Raw genomic sequence first — 19,879 nt, forward strand, 5'->3', positions numbered from 1 at the left:
TCTAAGCTCTAAAAACTTTCAAACCATGCAGTGTGAATATATATATTCTTTTTTTTCCTAGCCCAGACAGCACTCACTGTGACATTTAGATTAAGAATCCAGTAAAAAAAACAAACCCAAAGCAGAATGATGTTACTGAGATAGCTGTCCTCTGCTGAGTCTTACTCACCCTTTGCCAGTAAGAGATCGACAGGTTTGACAATCTGACATTTGACGAGCTGCTGTAATTGACAGATTGCTAATCTGCTGGGCACTGAGGGTCCCCCTCTATAGAAGTCATCCTTATAAACCTCTTGGTTGTTCAGCTGAGTCCTGGCAGCAGGATCGATGATTCTGGAAGAATTCACATTGTGACTTTGGTGCAGTAGCAATCAGTACTTGCTGAGTTTCTCCAAAACATGGAGCACTGGGGTGGAGGTGTGCAAGACCAGTGATTTATAGTGTTGTTATTTGACAAAAAGCAATTTTATGCTTTTAAAGTCAGATGCAAAAAAATTATGTCAATATGAATCCAGTTTCTTTACTTTTACCAACGTTGACTGTAGTGAGGAGGGACTGGAGCTGTTTGATGTTGTCCAGACGTCCATAAACCCCTTTAGTATGCCCAAGTTAATGTGAGGATCAGAGCTGTTAAAAATAAAACTATCTTTGGGTAATTTTCTGGTAAGTTCTCTCTCCCCAGTAGATAAAAGTTTGAGTGTGAGTTGTTCATGTTCTCCATCACAGTGGCCTTTCAAACGCTTCACAGCAGACTGCATGTGGGCATGGGGCTTTTCATTTGGTCTCCATTGGTGACTTACTGCCTCTTAACAGGTTTATTAGGTGACTGGGCAGCATTTTAAAGCAATGAGGACTGAATTCAGCCACTCACAACGGCAAAAAAACCTCACACACTTCAAGCTCACATGTTGCTACATAGTCAACTTCTGTGGTCTTCTGTGTGAGTTCATGTCTTGTCACAATGCTGTTTTAAAGAGGTTCTGTGTCAAATTACAAATATATATGCTGGTCATTAGTCAGGATTAAACTCTCCAGAGTTACATTCTACTGCAATTTTGTAATCACGTAAGAATGATTTTGTTCCAAAGAGGAATTTAATAATGGCTTTTTAAATGTTATGTTCTAGCCTGCCAGTGTAATGGCCACAGCACCTGCATCAACAGTAATGTCTGTGATCAATGTAAAAACTTAACAACAGGAAAACAATGTGAAACGTGCATGCCAGGATATTTTGGAGATCCCACAAATGGGGGACAGTGTACAGGTAAGTCATTCTGCTGGGAGGAAAACAAAAACTGAAATGACATTTAATGTAATGCAAATTTAACTTTTTTTAATGTAATGTGAAATTAACTTTTCTTTAAAGGTTAAATGTTTATTTGATAGTACCGATAAACTGATCAGCTAAATTTAATGATTCAAAATCAGATCAATATTTTTAGGAGAAACTTTGCATTCAGAATTATCATTTTGCAGTTGTTATTTGGTCTGGATGCTCTAAGATGATAATTTAAAGATGCTCTCTCGGTTAGGGAAAGGAGGAGGAAGAAGCTGTCTTGTGGGAGCAACACCTTAATGCCTGATATTTCAGACAGGCATAATTTCATTCCATGTAAACAATCCTCTTAAAAGCAGTGAGACAGTACTTATAAGTGAAGCTCAGTACCTGCCATAATGTCTGATAGCACTGATTTGTATAAATGTGTGATGCTAGTGAAAAAATTACGCGTTTAACAGACCAACGAGTCTTACTGATGTGCAATTCAAACAGAAAAGCCTGGTACAGTGGGGACTGTAAGGTACCCTGACCTATTCAATCTGTTTAGGCTTGTAATTGCTGCACTGGGGGATTCTTGTTGAAGTGAAAGAGAGAATGAAGTCCAGTACTCCAGATGGTTTTTATATTTTGCTGTAGGGCAGCTTTTTTAACTTGCATGGGTGATTTTGAAGTTGACAGTAGATCCTTCCCTTATAACTAAATGGGGGAAGGAGGGATATATTCAATATGATTAGTCATTAAGGTAATTGAGATTGAATCTAGGAAGGTGCTGGAAAGTTTTGTCCCATGACTTTTTCTTCTCTATTACTGATGTTTCTTTAACTGGACCTTTGTTTCTCAAGCAATATTTATTCATTTAAATGGTTCACTTGTTCCTCAGCACTTTAGCATGCAGTAGTCAATGCATAAAGCTGCACATTTGGTAAACTTAAGCTCAGTATGTAGAAAGTGTGTTCAAGGGGATGGAAAGATTAATGTCTGCCCCTATTGACAATTGCACATTTTGCTGGCACTTTATGATGCTTTAAATAATTCTTAATAGTTCTCTTATTTCCTGAAGTTGACAAAATGTTCTTTTGCTGTCTATAGTACCTTTATGGCAAAATGATGTGTTAATATAGCTTTTATTCTTCAGGGATACTTTAGCTATCGACGAAATAAGCATTCCGTCACCTTTAGTGAATTATGTGTAGTGCAATAATGGCTGAAATCAATTTATAAGACCAGTAAAATTATTAATTTTATGACTTGTTTTTTCAACCCTAGTCTGTAAGAGTACATACTGTTATTGGTAGACATGATTTTAACAGTAGCTATTTACACTGAAGAATGCTTTAAAAAATAAAGATGATAATTATTTTGAGCCTTTATCTGCATTGATATATTATATTTTGTAGTACAGAGCCCATAAATCTGTTTAAGTCCTTAAGACATTTTGATGAATGTAGTCATTATGAACTGTTAGCTTTTCTTCAGTATCATGATTTCTGTTCCTGTGATAGAGGTGCCCAAATTGTGGGCCAGGGATTTCTGCAGGAAAAAAATACCAATGATCCATAGATAAGTCAAATAAATTTTAATTGGATTTAAGGGGATTTTGGAACCATAGTTGATCAGGCAGTGTGCAAATATAAAGAAAGAAAGAGATGGTTCTATTTTTTGTTTTTTTTTCCTACTTAATTCTGGTAATGCTTTTGGTAACACAGAAAAAAAAATTTGAAAATAGCTGCAAATTAAAACCATAATTAAAGTAAAAGCATACGGAAAAAATGTGGAAGATAGGGCAATTTAAGTGTGACTGAAATAATTAGAAAATGTGACAGGAAATGGTATGGAATAGCCAGTCAAGGAGGAAAAATCATGAAGAACTGAAAAAACCAGTCCTTTCTTGTGTCACTTTGCTGCTGCCAGCTGAGTTTCTGGCTGGACCCTACCAACATTTCTTCTCTATTTAGACTCATTCTTCTGTACAAGGATTGAGGCTGCCTGAACATGTGGTGCAATTTTTCCTCAGAGCTCCTGAGTGTTTTCTGTGAGGATCCAGATTGAAAACTTTTTTAAAGTGTTGTGGTTTAGCCCCAGCCAGCAACTAAGCCCCACGCAACCGCTCGCTCGCTCCCCCACGGTGGGACGGGGGAGAGAATCGGAAGAGTAAAAGTGAGGGAACTCATGGTTTGAGATAAAGACAGTTTAATAAGTAAAGCAAAAGCCGCGCACGCAAGCAAAGCAAAACAAGGAATTTGTTCACCACTCCCCATGGGCAGGCGGGGGTTCAGCCATCTCCAGGGAAGCTGGGCTCCGTCACTCGTAATGGTTTCTTGGGAAGACAGATGCCATAACTCCGAACGTCCCTCCACCCCTTCCTTCTTCTTTGCCCCAGCTTTATATACTGAGCATGACGTTATATGGTATGGAATATCTCTTTGGCCAGCCTGGATCAGCTGTCCCAGCTGTGTCCCCTCCCAGCTTCCCGTGCACCCCCAGCCTGCTCGCTGCAGGCCAGCATGAGAAGCTGGACTGTCCTTGACTACTTAGCAACAACTCAAAACATCAGCACCTTATCAACATTTTCTCATCCCAAATCCAAAACACAGCCTCACGCTAGCTTCTATGAAGAAAATTAACTCTACCCTGGCTGAAACCAGGACATAAAGGAATGACAAGATAATGACTATAACTCTTAAAGTACATCTGTAATACTATAATATTCTTCATATAACAAGTTGCTATAGTTACAAGGGTGTAACTTGTTTATGAAAAGCAGCTGAAGCCGGGAAAAGAGGTTGTACTTGATCTCTATAATCTCTACAGTTGATAGACAAAGTGTGTACACTGGGAGAAACACTAAGAATCATTCTCTTTACATATTCATGACATATGACATAAAATATTTTTTTCCCAGTGTCCTGACAAAAGTACAGTATTCTGCTGTTGTGATATATGTTCTTATAGGTAAAATCTGACCTCTCAACTTAGTTTGACTATCGGTGATATAGATATAAAAGATTTGCAAGAAAAATTTCCTTTTCTTTTATAGGCTGGATTAGCCTTTGTTTTTCCTTAGATCCCTGATGATCTTGAAATGAGGGAAAAGGATATGCATAGCAAGTCTTTCAGTCCTTGGAAAACTTTTATGTATATACATATAACTATACCAATCCTTCCCTAAATCCTTTCTGTTTATACTTCTGGGAGATAGTTCAAAAAGCTCTGAAAGAAGCTGACTGTGGACCCCTGAGTGATTAATTCTGTCCTGACCCTTGTCCAGGGATGAAAATCTCTGTACAAACATAACTGTTTTCCTTAGTCTACTCTGGGAATAATGGTACCTTTACACCTGTCATCAGATAACTGGTACATTCAGAGTGGTATTGCATGGTGTTATCAAATTACTACGGGATGAGTAACAGTTGCTATAGGAAAAAGATAATTTATGTTTCAGGAGGTTTTGAATAGTTCTGATTAAAGAATTGATAAAAAAATAACTTTCTTGGATTTTTGCTCTCTATAATTGATGACATTTCACTAGCTTTAAAACATATCTATTGCGTTAAGAGGCAGAGCAATTTGGCAGAAACTAAACCCCCTTGCTTTCCAGTCGATCCTCAGATATCAGAGGGACTGGGGGCGGCTGAGCTTAGGTTCTGAGTGATGCCCAAAGTCAGCGTTAGTAGTCCGGTCGCGCCCAACACCTTTGTTGGACTATCACGGGTCCGGATGCACTACTAACATCATACTACCTGCTCAGCCGGACACCTCCTGAACTAACACGGCCGCACTCAGAGGTACGGTCGCGTTCAGGGACCACACACAGCTGAGTCAATCAATAGTGCGATTTATTGAACACACGGCTGAGTCAATCAATAGTGCGATTTATTGAAGCAACAGATATACAGGTTCTTTGGATTGCCGGTGATAAATTCACTACCTATAAAGTACGTGCAAATGCTAAAACTATGAGGGACACTACTTGGCTATAAACGCGTTAAAAGATGTAAAGTGACTCTATATAGAGATTTCTAAGTTTCCCCGGAAGGCACTCGGTATGACCAAGGGTTCGAATCTTACCCAACGGCGTCCCGATGGGGGGGAAGAGAGGCTCAGCCCGTCGACTGATCCCAGAAGTTAGAGTGGTACATGACGATGGTATCTTCCCTAACATCCAGCTCTTAAAACATTATTTTATAGTGTTTTACTTTGCAGGTGGAGCTTGAGTCACTCTAGTCATACATACCTTTATCAGGATTGGTGCAGAATTCTCTCGCTTCGCGTTTAAAGGTACAGACTAGGAAAAATTCAGTGCTCACACTCATTGAGGAGGGGTCGCACCTTGGGGGGGTGGTAGCTTTTGAGAGGGGTGTGCGTTTTAGTATTATAATGATATTATAATTAGCAAAGTTCACTCTAAGTACAGCACTTCATCAAAGTTGACAGGTCTTTGGCCCAGGACATTGTAAGCACAGCTTATCAATGTACATCCTGTGCATCCCTAAACTCCCCTGTTCACAGAGCGTAGCCGCGAGGTCTCCACTCCGCTCCCCCCTCCATGTAATCTCTCCCAGAGTCAGCACACCAGGCGCCCCTGATGTTGCCAACATCCAAGGCTGTTCAGGGAGTCTCCATGGCACAGACCCATTGTACATGAGTGCTATGTTCCACCTGGTTTCAAGGCTGTTCTTAGAGGGTAAATTTCCAAAGTACCCCTCAGTGATTACTCCACATTATCCACCCCGTGACTATAGTCACTCTAGCTTCACGATTCTTTTCTTTTAGAATAGATGGGAAGTGTCACATACACTCTTGCTATGAGGATCATCGAGCGCACAGATATTTTCTGGGGATATGGACAAACGTTTCAACATAATCCAAAGTCTAAAATGCAAAACAATTGTTAAAATAAAACATGATGTGGTGAGCACTAATAAGACAACAACAGGGTGAAGCATCTCGTTGAAGATTCCTGTTGTGGTAGGTGACCATCCAAACAAAGTGTCCCACCAGTGGTGTCCTCCATCCCTCCTTACTCTTTCCAACACTTGATGTATTCTCTCTACATCATGATGGACAGTAATCAGAGTCTTTTGTCCATTTTCCCGAACTTGTTTCAACAACCGCTTCAGGTCTTCATGTTGTAATAGTTTTCTCACCAGGGTAAGATTCATTCCTACAGGGACAGGTAGCAGATCTCGAAGTAGAATATAATTTGATTGTACTAGTTGGTAAGATGTAACAGGAGCTGAATAGATAAAGTCACATCCTACAATTTTAGTAAAGTTACAAACACAAATATTTGAGTGATTGTTAGTATTCACAGTAACATTATCTACAAACACAAAATCACAAGGGGTTCTCATACAAGCGCACCCTTTTCCAATATATACAAGCACAGTTTCAAGGGTTTCATTGGGATGTATTTCAAAATGACAAATGTTTCGTTCAGTGTCAAGACAAATGTCTTGGCCTTTGATGATGTTACTTTCACAAATGAATCCCTGTTGTACCCGTACCACACATGCAGCAACGTCAATAGTTTGCCATCTGTTTTCATTTCATTGGGCCCATACTCTATGCTCTATAGGATAGAGTATAGTTCCGTTGTGATTTAATCCTAACGCAATGATTTGGTATATGGTATATACCGAAGCATTGCGTATTGTTAAGACAAAAGCAGTGGCTTTGCCATCAGTAGGGTTGTAGGTAAAATTGACCAAATACCACCATGATTGGAATTTTCTCTCAAATGTAGTTGCATTATCCCAAACTACCTTTCGAATTTCAGAGGGTAAGATGCCCTCTTCACCTTCTCTTATAATTGCTGCCACCACAGATTGCATCCATAGTTGAGTTTGGATGCAACTGAGAGCTAGAGAAATATTATTTTGGGCTGCACCAAGTGCATCCACAATCAATTGGTGATCCTTTTCATTTGTTTCTCCCCACTGAGGTAACAAATCTGACACAAGCCATTGGTTAGTTCCCAGTGCTACTAGAGAAGACCGCAATGGGTGTCCTAATTTGCTTAAATCACTTGTGCTCAGTTTATTTATGAGTACTTCAGCATCTATACTGTTTAAGACTCCCAATCCTGTCCCTATAATACCGGTTGCGTCTCTCCTTGTCCGTCTTGAAGAGACGAGGGTTCGCCCACGTAACCAGGCTAACCGCCCTGCATGGGATATATTTAGGAATGGTGAACAGGTTGGTTTAATCGTAGAGATGTTAATTTGCATCAACATCTCCACCTGTTTGAGGGAGTATGACAGATTAAACAGCACTTGTTGCTGACCTGTATATTTGATTATGTAAGGGCCTGTGTTGAAGATGAAGGGAGTTAGACCAATGGGAGGCTGAGTTGGTACATTTTTAGATGTTTGCGGGGGTAAAGGTTTCTTATCCTTTGATGTTGCTCTATCAATCATAAATTCAAATATTAATTCCGTGCCTTCGGAACCCCAAAGGCAGTATACAATTATGGGTTTGGTCAGAGTAAAATTGTACCAACAATCCGAATTTGGTTCGGTTATTTTGTAACACTCAGTGTTGTAGTTCTTTGGTCTGGTGGAGTCAGTATGATATGCTTTGATTTCGGTTGGCCTATGGTAATTAGGTCCATTAGTTACTCGGCAGCTGATTTGTATTGCCTGTCCTGAAATGGCTTGAAGTTCAGCCATCTGAAGAGAGTCATTCCAACTCCATTCATCCTTCAAAAACACTTCATCTCCATGTATAACTAGAGTAGAGAGATTTAAGTTCCTTTTGTTTTGTAGTGTTCCAACACTTCCACTATATCGTGACAATGCATGGTCCCAAGGGTCATTACGAGATGTCATAGTGACAATGGGTATGTTCCTAGCTCCGTATTTCAGGGTGTCAAATAGGATGTATGGAGTTAGGCCTGGTGGTGTATCTGGGTTAGGTTCAATTATGTCTATTTTGAACCGAAACAACAACCCTGTACAATGTGGTTGTGATGGCCCTAAACCTGTACAGTGTTGTTGCCACTTACAAGTCACAATAGTGGGTTCCACCAGGATAAAGTTATACCAACAATCCCATTTGTCAGCGACACAAAACTTTGAGGCTACTGGGTTTCCATATATTGCCATTAATGTGGCTTTCTCATGGGTTGATCCGTTAATCATCCTACACCCTATCTGGATTCCTTCTCCTGCTTTTCCCTTCAGGATTGGAAGCCATCCGTTATCCCAGCTCCACTCATGTCTTGAAAACACCTTGGCCCCATGCATAACCACAGTAGCTAAGTTTAATTTTTCTTTGACGGCACGTGTTCCTATGACTCCAGTGTGTCCGATATAGGCTTGGGACCACGGCCATCCTGGATCTTTCCAGCTATACATCAAAGGGAGTTGTATTAAAGTCAGAACTAAGCACCACATTTTTCACCAAAGTGGTTCACTTTGCAACCACAGACATCTGCCTCAATTCAGAGCCTTCTTTTCCTGGATTCCTGTGAACACAAAAAGAAATAAACGTGCTCGGTTGTATTCAACTGGCAAGGTTAGAAAGAGGGTGAGATCCACGGGGTACTTTCCGGTCCTTCTGGCCCCTTTTGCCATAGGTTACAATGAGAGCCATGTTCACTGAACCCCCATTCCACATAAATAGGGTCAGTTGGATGTATGGGACCGAGTTGTTGGAATAACCTCAGCTCCTTAATTAGCAACTCTAATGCACTCGTATGTTGTTCAGTCCATTCCCATGATTTTCCTTTTTTGAGCAAACTATATAAAGGACGCGCAATAATAGCAAAACCTGGAATGTGTTTGCGCCAATAACTTAGGGTTCCCAAAACTTGTTGTAATTCCTTTACGCTAGATGGCCTTTGTCCATGCTCTATTTTTTCCAGGGTATCCTGAGGAATAGAAGCAGCTCCATTAACCCACCAGACTCCCAGGAATTTAACTTCCTGTGCAGGTCCCTGACACTTTGCGTCTGGAATTTCTAATCCTAAATCAAGCAGTGTTTTCCGAATGATTTCCATGGTGTCTCTTACACTCTCTTGGCTTTTTCCCCCTATCAGAATGTCATCGATGTACTGATATACTGTGCTATCAGATGAAACAGGAATTTCTGCTAAGATTTTAGCCAAAGCATTGTGGGCAATTGTGGGGGAATGTTTATATCCTTGTGGAAGCCTGTTAAAAGTGTATTGGATCCCTTTCCACGTGAAAGCAAACTGTGCTTTGTCCTGTTCAAGGAGAGGGATCATGAAAAACATATCTTTGACATCCAAGGCAGCCATCCAAGGATGGGCAGCGCCTTGTATCAATGTCACTATTTCTGCCATGTTAGGAACTGCAGCAGTCAAAGGTGCCGTATTAGCATTTAACTGGCGGTAACCTACCGTAAAACGCCACTGCCCGGTCGGTTTCTTTACTGGCCACACCGGTGAATTGTATGGCGAATGAGTTCGTTTAATAATGCCTCTTTCTTCTAATTCTGTTTACCACCCTGTCAATTCCCATAAGTGCTGCTGCTGGCAAAGGATATTGCCGAACATTAGTGATTTTAGAGGGGGGTAAGGGTATAGATGTTTGTAACAGGCTCAGTTTCACAGTGCCGGGATCTTTTTTATTTCTTGCAAAACTCCACACAGTCCCATCTGGGAGTTTCCACATCCGCCCACGCAATATGTCAAATCCTAAAATATTAGTGTATGCAGCACCAGCTAGTACTTCTGCCCGAGTTAATTTACGTTCCTCTGGCAGCCAGAGTGAGATTCTCGCAGTGGGGCCCTCCTTTTCCACACCATCGATTCCGGTGAATTTAACCCTGCGTCGTCCAGGTTTTATGCCCAGGGTTTGTGCTGTTTCGTGGGTGATTACTGACATTTGGGCCCCGGTGTCGATGAGAAAGTTTACCAATATCTTCCGGGGTCCAACAGGAATGGCAGTGATAGGGTCAGAGTGTTCATTAGAGAGCCATTGAATTGCTAAGACCTGCCGAGCAGGATGGCTCACTGCCCTCCCCGGGGATAGAAGTTTTTTTGCTGGACTTCTGCCCTGTCAGTTGGATTACATACTGGTGCAGAAGGTACACTTTCTTTATGGTTTGGGGGTTTCCCAGCGAGGCATTTCTCCCCTGTTGGGTTATTCCTCTTACCCAGGGATTGGGCTAATGTACGGAGATCCTCTATAGAGGCGCCCCGCAAGATTTGTTGGGGTACACCCAAATCTATGGCTTTACGCCACAATTCACCCTGTTCTTTACTAGATTTAAATCTCTCATTGAATTTAGGGTATTTGGGGTTTTGAATGTGGACTTGGCGAACTCGCCGGGCATGATCTGAGGACTTTGTACTGGACGAACCGACCCAGCCCATTCGGCGTCCGTACCTGTCTATGTCTTGTACAAATTCACTCCAGGTGGGTATGGGGGTGTGCCGATTTCGTCCACGACCGCGATTAGCCTTTATACTAGCAGCTTGTATGCGATCCTGGGTATTTGCTACAAACATCTTGAGACAATCAGGGAGGCCACGAGTAAGAGAGGTTAATCGGGCTGGATCAATAGGGGCTAGCATCGGGGATTTCCTTAATTCATCTCTCTCATATATTGCCTGAATGCAGGCTGCTTTCTGTACTGCTGTGGCCAGATCGGAATAGCTGGTGGTTTTAATTTCCAGTGGTTCTCCTCTCTCCTGGGGATCTATGCCACCTGCCCAGTATGCAGCTCGTGCAGTTAAGGAGTAACTATGGTCTCCTGGCCTAACAGTTAAAAATACTCCTGGTCCCCAAAAGCCTCCTGCTTCTTCCTCACTTAACATAATTCGGTCTCCTCCTTCAAGAGAAACTCGCCACACATACTCGACTTCTGATTCTCCTGACCGCCTCGAGAATTTCTCTTGTATTTTTATCAGCTCTGCTGGTGACCACGGGATCGTTCGCACAGTAGTGCGGACTTCGTCATTGTCATCAACAACAGTCTCAGTTTTAACCAAAGGTCTCAAAGAAATCAATTGAGATTCAGAATCGGAGGTCTCTTCCTCCTCGTCATCATCACTATCAAACCTAATATCGCCATCCCAATTTTCAGGGTTTGTACTACGCATTAATCTACGAACCTGCCTAACTGGAGCAGAAGGCTGCATTTTATCTAACAGACGATTAACCCTTTCCAGCAATTGTTCTTTAATTTCTAGCATTTGTTTTAGATGATCGTTCTCACTTACAAGTTTATCAACTCTGATTCCCAGTTTTTTTCCTGTCTCCCTCTCAAAGGCTAATGATGACTTTAACACCTCATTTTCTGATTTTAAGGCAGTACATTCTGCATCGGAAACTAGTTTGGGAGCAGGAGTTTCTTTAGCTTCTTGCTGAGCACAAGACAAACAGGCTCCCAACACCGCACAAATCACATCTTTACCCTTTTTTGCTCCAGTCTTTTGCGTGGCCTGACACTGCTCAATACGTTCTACCACTTTTCATCTTTCCAAAACTTTTGAGCCCACTCCTTCCCAGCCTGGGAAGGGGCACATTTGTGGTTTTGTAGCAATTTATCCATGGCAATCCTGTCCGTGACGCCAATTTTTTCTGTTGCGTTAAGAGGCAGAGCAATTTGGCAGAAACTAAACCCCCTTGCTTTCCAGTCGATCCTCAGATATCAGAGGGACTGGAGGCGGCTGAGCTTAGGTTCTGAGTGATGCCCAAAGTCAGCGTTAGTAGTCCGGTCGCGCCCAACACCTTTGTTGGACTATCACGGGTCCGGATGCACTACTAACAATATCTAAGGACTGACTTTGCATCCTGATATGATGCAGGCTTAGTAGATGTGACAAACCTAAAAAGGACAAAGAAAAGATAAAGGCATAATAAAAAGCTTCAAATATGTGAAAGGAGGCTGAAAAGAGAGAATGGTTAAGTGCTTTCCCCCAAGCCCCCATTTTGGTTGAGGAAGAAGTAAAGGGTTTAGGTTGCAACAAGAAAGATTAAGGTGGAATACAGGGAAAACTTTCTGCTGGTTAAACTGTGAAATAGATTGCCTGAAGACATTATGAAATTTGCATTATCACCTACACTATTTTTAAAAAATTTTCAAACATCTCTAGCTTTGGAAAAGGGCAGTAGACTAGCTGATTCCACATGTTCTTCTCTAGTCCTAATTTTCAAAAGGTTCTCGGCATCTGAGATCTAGAATGCAGGGAGGTATTGACTAAAGAAAGAGTGTTCCAATTGTATAACAAAATGATCTATATATAGCAAAATTACTATGGATATTTGCCATTCTATGAGTGCTTAATGTAGATGATCCTAAGCCTTACATATTACATGTTTTGGAACCTGTAGCATTTTTGTGATTGTGGCATTAAAAAGTTTTCTATCTAATATGGATTTACTCTGTGATTGACCCTTGCTTGAGTTTATTTTTGTGTCAGAAATGTGATATGTCAGCTGTTGATGGGCAATAGCTTGACAATGATAATATTTTTAATAATTATTTATTGTACTTCTTAAAAAAAGATGCCTAATACCAATTACTCATTTAAATTCTGTTGCTTGAAGTCTCTCTTCTATACAGTCTGATTATAACAGTTTGTGAATGAGAGTTAGAGTACGTATTCCTGGTGTAAACATGATCTTTGTATTCAGTAGTCCTATTCTTCTAACATGTGGCTTGTTGTAAAGAAGCATGTACTCCTTTAATTCTTTATGACATTTAATTGTATAAATATATAGTTTGAATTATTTGATGTTTGATTCGCTGTTGCGTTCTCTACAAAAATCAGTAGTAAATTGCCAAAACCTTTTATTTTACATTAAAGAAAGTTCTGTGACTGTAATTTATCAGTTATCTGACTTACACTAATTAAAAATGGTTTCAGGTAGTTCTTATGTCTGTGATGCAAAACAGGTAGCCAAAATATAAAATGAAATTAAATTGTTACCTTATACTATGATATATATTCTAGTTACATGGGAAGATTCGCGTTCTGTCTTGGAAATAGATGATACAAAGTCCACAAATTAGTCAATCCACACCCTGTGCGCATACTTAAGATTTGTAACCTAAAGCTCCTCTATGGCAATGAAAAGTGTCAAGCGACACTATCATCAAAGTTACCATGTAAAGTTACAACTTTTTAGGATTTGGCTCAATGTGCAAGGAAAAAAGAGGGAAGCCAGAGGTGAATTATGAATGTGAGGGAATAGAACGCTCTACCAAGGGGCAGGTTTTGGGTTCCAGACCAAGCTCCGGTTCTATTTACCACTTTTATCTGACTGATCTTGAGTGCAATTGCACAAGCGGACCTTGGAGTCCTAAATGCAGTGCTGTCAGTCTGTGCCAGAAATGTTTAAGGACTCAACCCCCCTAGTGATTTAACTAAGGCACACTCACACTGTCATGGTGAAGCTGAGATGAGAGACGCACGTTTGCTTCTGAGCAGGTAAAGCTACCCGGGTGGAGGAAGGCTAGAAAGCCTTGCAGTCTGAAATGTTGAAGAGTTGGAGGACAGAAATTCCAAATCACTTTGATTCGATTTTTTTGAATTCTGCTCAAGTCACATTTGAGGTGCAATTTTGAAGGCATGAATATAAAAATTCAGTAATAGAAAATTCATAATTGAATATTGATGGGTTTTGGAAATAAAAGAGCTCTGACTGTAAATGGGAACAGGTACTGGCTTGCTGTCTTAGCGGTTTCTCTTAGTGTTATATTTTCTTCAAGGGCCTGGTTGTGTCATGTACTGCATGTCTGGGAAATATATAATGTTTTTATAGAAATTCTAGAAAAAATAGAATTATATGTGTACTACAGACTTCAGCATAAATTAACAGGAGAAAACAGTATGGGAGATTGCTTGGAACAATTTTGTGTCATCTTGACAACGTCTTTTAGTATTATTTCAAACTTATTAATCATCTACTTAGTTGACAACATTAAAAAATTTACTCTAGCTGCTTATCATCTTGTCATTTTCTTTATGCATGGTATTTTTAAAACTTATTCTTAAAATGTATGAGATGCCAGGAGAGAATTATTTACAGTAACTTATGAATGTATAATACATCGAATAATAAGATAACGTAAGCACTTTTCTGTATTGCCATTTTTTTCATAAAGTGATAACATCCCAAACAGCATTCAGTTTTCCCCTAATTGTACTACCATTGCTGTTGCTTTTGCAGTAAGAGTAAAACTGTGAGTGCCAGCACAGCAGGAACATTGTGTTTTGACTTGCACTGCTTGCTTTCTAAGCAGCCTGAAAAGGCACGGTGTTTCAGACACTGATGGCCATTCTACAAAAGCCTCCTACCAGATAAGCTGTATGGCTGAAGTTTTTTAAACAAGCCCGTAGCATTTTTACTGCCTTTATAGATCTGTCCCCTTCTCTGCTATCGTATGGTTGGACATTTTTTATACTAAAGGAAACGGCTTACCCCCCACATTTGATTTGTAAACATTGTGTTTGAAAATGTGAAGTTAATCGTTTGCTAGAAACATTTAATTTTTTACCAAATATTCAAATAATTAGAAGAAGTGAACATGTTTCTAGTGAGTGCACACAATGTGTTCATCAAGTCAGTAGCATCTGCTGCAGCCTGGTGCCTGGGTGCCTTTTTTGTTCCTCCAGTACATGGAGTATGTAGGACAGAATATGAGCTTTTCTTCTACTCTTCTAAAGCATCTGTCTCTGTAAGGGCATGACTTGTGCAGTGTCTGCTTCTTTTGCACTTTGTGTAACTCAGTACTTTTCAGCTATGTTTATATATGTTCGTGTATGTGCGTACATCTATGCGTACTACTCCCTGAATCCTTTCCACATGGACTTGGGCATCTACACATTAGCCATCCAACTTACATATATCTACAGTAAATTCCTCAAGAGATTAAAAAAGAAAAAAAAAGGTGAAATTGATCCCAGCAATAAAATAGTTGCCTAGATATATTTGTGATTATTTCTCTTGGTTAAAAGAAGAAAAGAAAAAAAACCTTACTACTGACTTCTTGATACCTAACATATATCTTCAGTAACAGGAGGAAAATCCATGGTGTTCATATCTTGCTGCTCAAACAATGTGATTATTCTGCTGAGTAACTGATACCTGAGATGTGGAGATTTTCTGAGAGAAGAGGCTGAGGATGGCATAAGTCGTTGCTTCTGGTGTCCATGAGAGAGAGACATGAGAAGGATGTTAAACTCATCATGATAGCTAATTGAAAATGGTCTCCTTGGTTTTTAGGTTGTACCTAACTTTGAAAGATGTCTACTGGGTAGGTTTACAGATCATTTTTCTCTGGCACTGTTTCTAACATTTTTACCTGTTCAGCCGTAGCAACCTTTGTGACATGTTTTTGTCCTGACAGTCCATGGAGGAACTGGTGTTGATTTCCTTCCTTCCTTGTCTCTTCAAAAGAAATACTGTTAAAACCTACTATGGGCACCATCAAGAACAGAGCCCTGTTCCTATAGTACACAAAGGGCAATCAGTGTGTTAGATTTTTTGGGGGAAAAAAAAAACCAACCCACCCCCCCACCTCCCCCAAACCCCCAGTTTAATTTACAAGGAGCATGTGTGCATTGTAACATGTTTTTTTTTGTAGGCAGCACATCTAAGAAACCCCACAATTACTTCAAAGTAATTTGTAGTCTGATTTATTTAGAACAGAGAACAGCAGCTTGAACAAGGTTATCTATGGAAAACGAAGGGAGGTGTACTAAAAAAAGCCAACTGGAAACAGATCTTCCTTTTGCTACCAAATAATTTTGGTGGGTGCCCTTCTTTGTGAGTTTTCTTTCCAATCCAACAACTTCTTGCTGTGTCCAAGCTGAATCAGACTCCATAAAATCCACACTAGATCTTAGGAAAGTCCCTTCCCCCCGCCCCCCCAGTTTGTTTTGATTCTGCTTTTTGATACAGATAGTCCCCTCTTCTGAAGCATCTCCTAGTTTCTAATCCTGCTGCAGGTTTTCTGTTTCTTGCCATCTTCTCTCAACCCTGCTGCTCCTGATAGTTTTTGCAAAGCTTGTAATTTTCATTTTCATCCAAGGAAGAAGCAGTTTCCCACCTAGAGAGTACAAAGTAAACCATAGTGCCCAGGGTAATGTAAACAGGCAGTCTTGCTCCTCAGCCATATTCTTAGAATATATACACAGTGCACAGTATTTGTAAATTTAAATTGTAATGCAGCAAATTACAGAATTTCACACGTTACAGAAAGGAACCTGTCTTTTCATGATGGAAAAAGTTGATAGTGTGACAGGGAAAACAATGTTCAGTTTCTTATTTGAACTAAAGTATGCAGTTGTCTACTTATTTGATAGAAAGGTACCTGGTAATTTCCCTTTTGACTTATTTTTCTAGGTTTCAAAAAGTTATACAAGCTATGAGGGAACAGAAAGCAGCAGTCTTAATTTTTCACTTCAAGACTATCGCTACACAGCTTTTAAATTACCTGTAGTTTGAGATTGCACAGGGTGGGTGTAGAGAAGCATCAACCTAAATATTCTGAATATAAATATGTTATGACAGTATTTGTGGCAGAAAACTTAAAACTGGAAAAAATTATTTCCCTACGAATTCTTTTATTTATTTAGTAAATATCATAGCACAATGACATTATATTTGAGCTTTAGTCTCAAAACACCCTAATGTGAAACTAATATCATAGTATTAGGAACTATCTGATGCTACTTTAAACAGGCAAAAGTAGGCAGATATCCTCAGCCTGAGAAATAGATTTTGGAAGGAGAAATAAAATCTTACATTTAAAACTTCATCAAGGGATTTTTTTTCAGTAACCTGAAATAATTTTGTTCTGTTGTGATTCAGAGCTTTGCAAACAGATTCTGCTGCAATCCTGGCCTTTGTAAATATTTTCAGCTAAAACGGGAAAGGAAGATTCTGTCTGTCAGGAAAGTCCCACTGCTGAGGGTGTCCAAGAGGCGTGTTGGTTACTGCAAAATCTGCATGCATCGTACAAATAGCCTGGGAAGCTTTGTAGAATAATTACATCTCTGCTTCAGTAAGATGCTCTTTATGCTGTTTCACCCACTTCTGTATAATTCTGTGTCCTTTGCAAAGTGGAATTCACACAGCTGGACAGGGAGGAGACACTGCTGCTGTCCGTGAGCGGCTCTGCAACTCCCATCAGTTTTGCCCTGACGCTTACTGTGGAAGGGCTGATCCAGCGCTTGGATTACTCATACCTTTCTTGTTACGCTAGGGTTATCCGTGTTTTCTCTGGGTTGTAGCATGAAGCAGTCTAGCACTAAAGGCTTTCAAAATTCTAATTAATGCAAGTTCACTCTCTCATTTACATGATATGCTTCTAAGGAAGTTATTAACACTGTTATTTTGAGGTCTGGCAACCAGTGTGTTTCTGTGTAGAGTTCATGTTGCCTTTTCTTGTTCACTTGGTTCAGGATTTGTTAAACATCTGGACATGTGGCAAAGCTTTTCTCCCCAAGAAACATTCAGTGGACTAAAAAGTTGTAAATGCTAGATGGACTGTCAGCTAATGGCTGTTAGAGGATCACAGTATTGACTTCATACTGTGAGATCCAAAAGAGCATTTGATGACTGATGTACAGGTCTGTCAAACATTATGTAGCCAAATCAAAGAGAACAAGAGGAGCCAAAAAAAGTCCCCAAACTCCCAAACAAAAAAAAGCCCCCAAAACTTCAACCCTCAAAAAAAACCCTTTCCTGATTGTTCATTACAGTTATTAGCATAAATAGCCCTGTAGTCTTTCTTTTGTGCCTTTATTATAAGGCTTTATGGTTGTATCCCTGCTTTTTGCACATGCTTTTAGATGTAAGTGAGCCAAATGCTGGCTTTTAACCAATGAGTAAATAAGCTTTTTCCAGAAGACTGAGGCATCTAATAGGTTTTACCTGCATGCACCTAGCTACTGTTCTTGATGAACTAGCCATCAAAGCACCTATTGCCTAAACTGATTCTGTGCTCTGAAATGGGGCATTCTGTGCACATTGACTGAATTCTGTGCATGCTATACTTAGACTATCCATATATAAGGCCAACGCCAAGGTCAGCTAAGAGCACATGAACTACAGTTAATTTTGTTTAAAATCAAAGTGCTGGAAGGAGCATCCCCCTGTCACGTAAGAATTTAATGATTAGTGCACCCAGGGTCATTTCCATCCTGACAAGCAGTTGATTCAAAACTGCACTTCCTTCAGTAGTCAGAGCAGATGAAATCATTTGCTCTTTGAAGAATTTAGGTGTCAAACTTCCAAAGCTGGAAGCCCTAACGCCTTATTACTGAAATCTCATTTGGTAACCTGCCCTCGAAGCTTTCCCAGCCTCTGATATCCATCACTGGTATCACTTAACATCTGTTAATAGCAGGTCTCTGTGGCAAACAGTCATACAGACTGTCGTTTTGATGACAATATGTAGGAATTATTATAAGCTGTGATAACCAAGGAAACAAAAAATACCTGAGCTCCATAAAGCTACATGTTGCAGAGAATTAACTGATCATTTTTTTATAACATCTAGAAAATCATAGGGTTGTTGTTTGAAGAAAATTTAAAAAATAGAGCTAGTTTAAGTAGTGTATTAATTTCTTTATTTTATTTGCATTAACTTTTTCTGCTGCTATGACACAAGTGGTGACACATGTCCAGAAGCACGTTTTTCATTAGCTTGTAGTAATAGTTGGTTTTAATAGCACAAAAGCTGGTGTTCTTAACCATTAATCTTCAGTGAGCAATGACCTGGTGTTTTGCTCATCTCATGTATTATTTAGAAACAAAAGATGTTCACAGTCCAAATTAATATAACAAAATGCATTTTTATATAAAATGATTATATGAAGATAGAAATTTAAAGTAGAACATCGAAATTTTGGCACTCAAGTGGTCATCAGTCTTTCCTCCCATTGAGTCTGGCAGCCAGATAAAATCAGTTACTGAAGTCAGGTAAAGTGAAAATAAGCTGGGGTACAACACTCAGTTTTGACTGTATAGGTTATTTCTTAGAGACTTAAAAAACTCCCACTATTTTCTGCATTTTTTTAAAATGCTTCCTCTCTTGTATTAAATTTTCAAAATGAGGAAGCTGTAATGTGTTCAGCCGCATGGCTAATGAGTCCAGTTAGTGCTAATAGGAGTCTCATAGCTTTTGAAGGAGTTTAAGCTGCCTTGTCATCATGGATGTCTCCCGTGCTTTTCGCCTGGTGATGATGGCAGCAGCAATTTTCGCAGCAGATGGGTGTGTGCACACGCATCCCTGAAACGCAGCACAGGCCTCAGAGGAAACGATCATACCGCGGTCGTAAAAGGTACTAATTGCCAAGATAGCACTAACAAGCCAAGAGTACCTAGTTGCTAGTAGTTGGGAAGCAGGACGCTGTAGCTTTCTTGCACCTGGTGTTTGTAGCGCTTAGTTGAAGCTGACCTGCTCTGGTGTCATGTGGCTACAGGCATGGTGCGGTGTTTAGCACAAGCAGGATACTGAGAGTTAGAAAGTTGTGGTGGGGGATCGACTCCGCTACCCTGAAGGCAATTCCCACCCCTGTTTGCAATGATACTTTACTTTTCAAAATGTTTGTTCCTGTACATTGTGTGCTGACTCTGCCTGTGCCACAGTGCCTGGAGTTTGGATGCGTGT

General features: G+C 40.1%; 1 protein-coding gene across 2 annotated transcripts in view; it reads left to right on the plus strand.

Moving 5' to 3' along the window:
- Positions 1–19,879, plus strand: part of ATRNL1 (attractin like 1) — a gene marked incomplete at its 3' end in the record, with an annotated part of 538,576 nt that overhangs the window by 145,740 nt on the left and 372,957 nt on the right. For both annotated transcript variants that reach the window (XM_082002290.1, XM_082002291.1), the window contains exon 19: positions 1,127–1,264. In XM_082002290.1, coding sequence (XP_081858416.1) covers positions 1,127–1,264 — 138 coding nt within the window. The remainder of the gene's footprint in view (positions 1–1,126; positions 1,265–19,879) is intronic.

This window comes from Phaethon aethereus (genome assembly GCF_964289735.1).
Source record: "Phaethon aethereus genome assembly, chromosome: 7".
NCBI lineage: Eukaryota > Metazoa > Chordata > Aves > Phaethontiformes > Phaethontidae > Phaethon > Phaethon aethereus.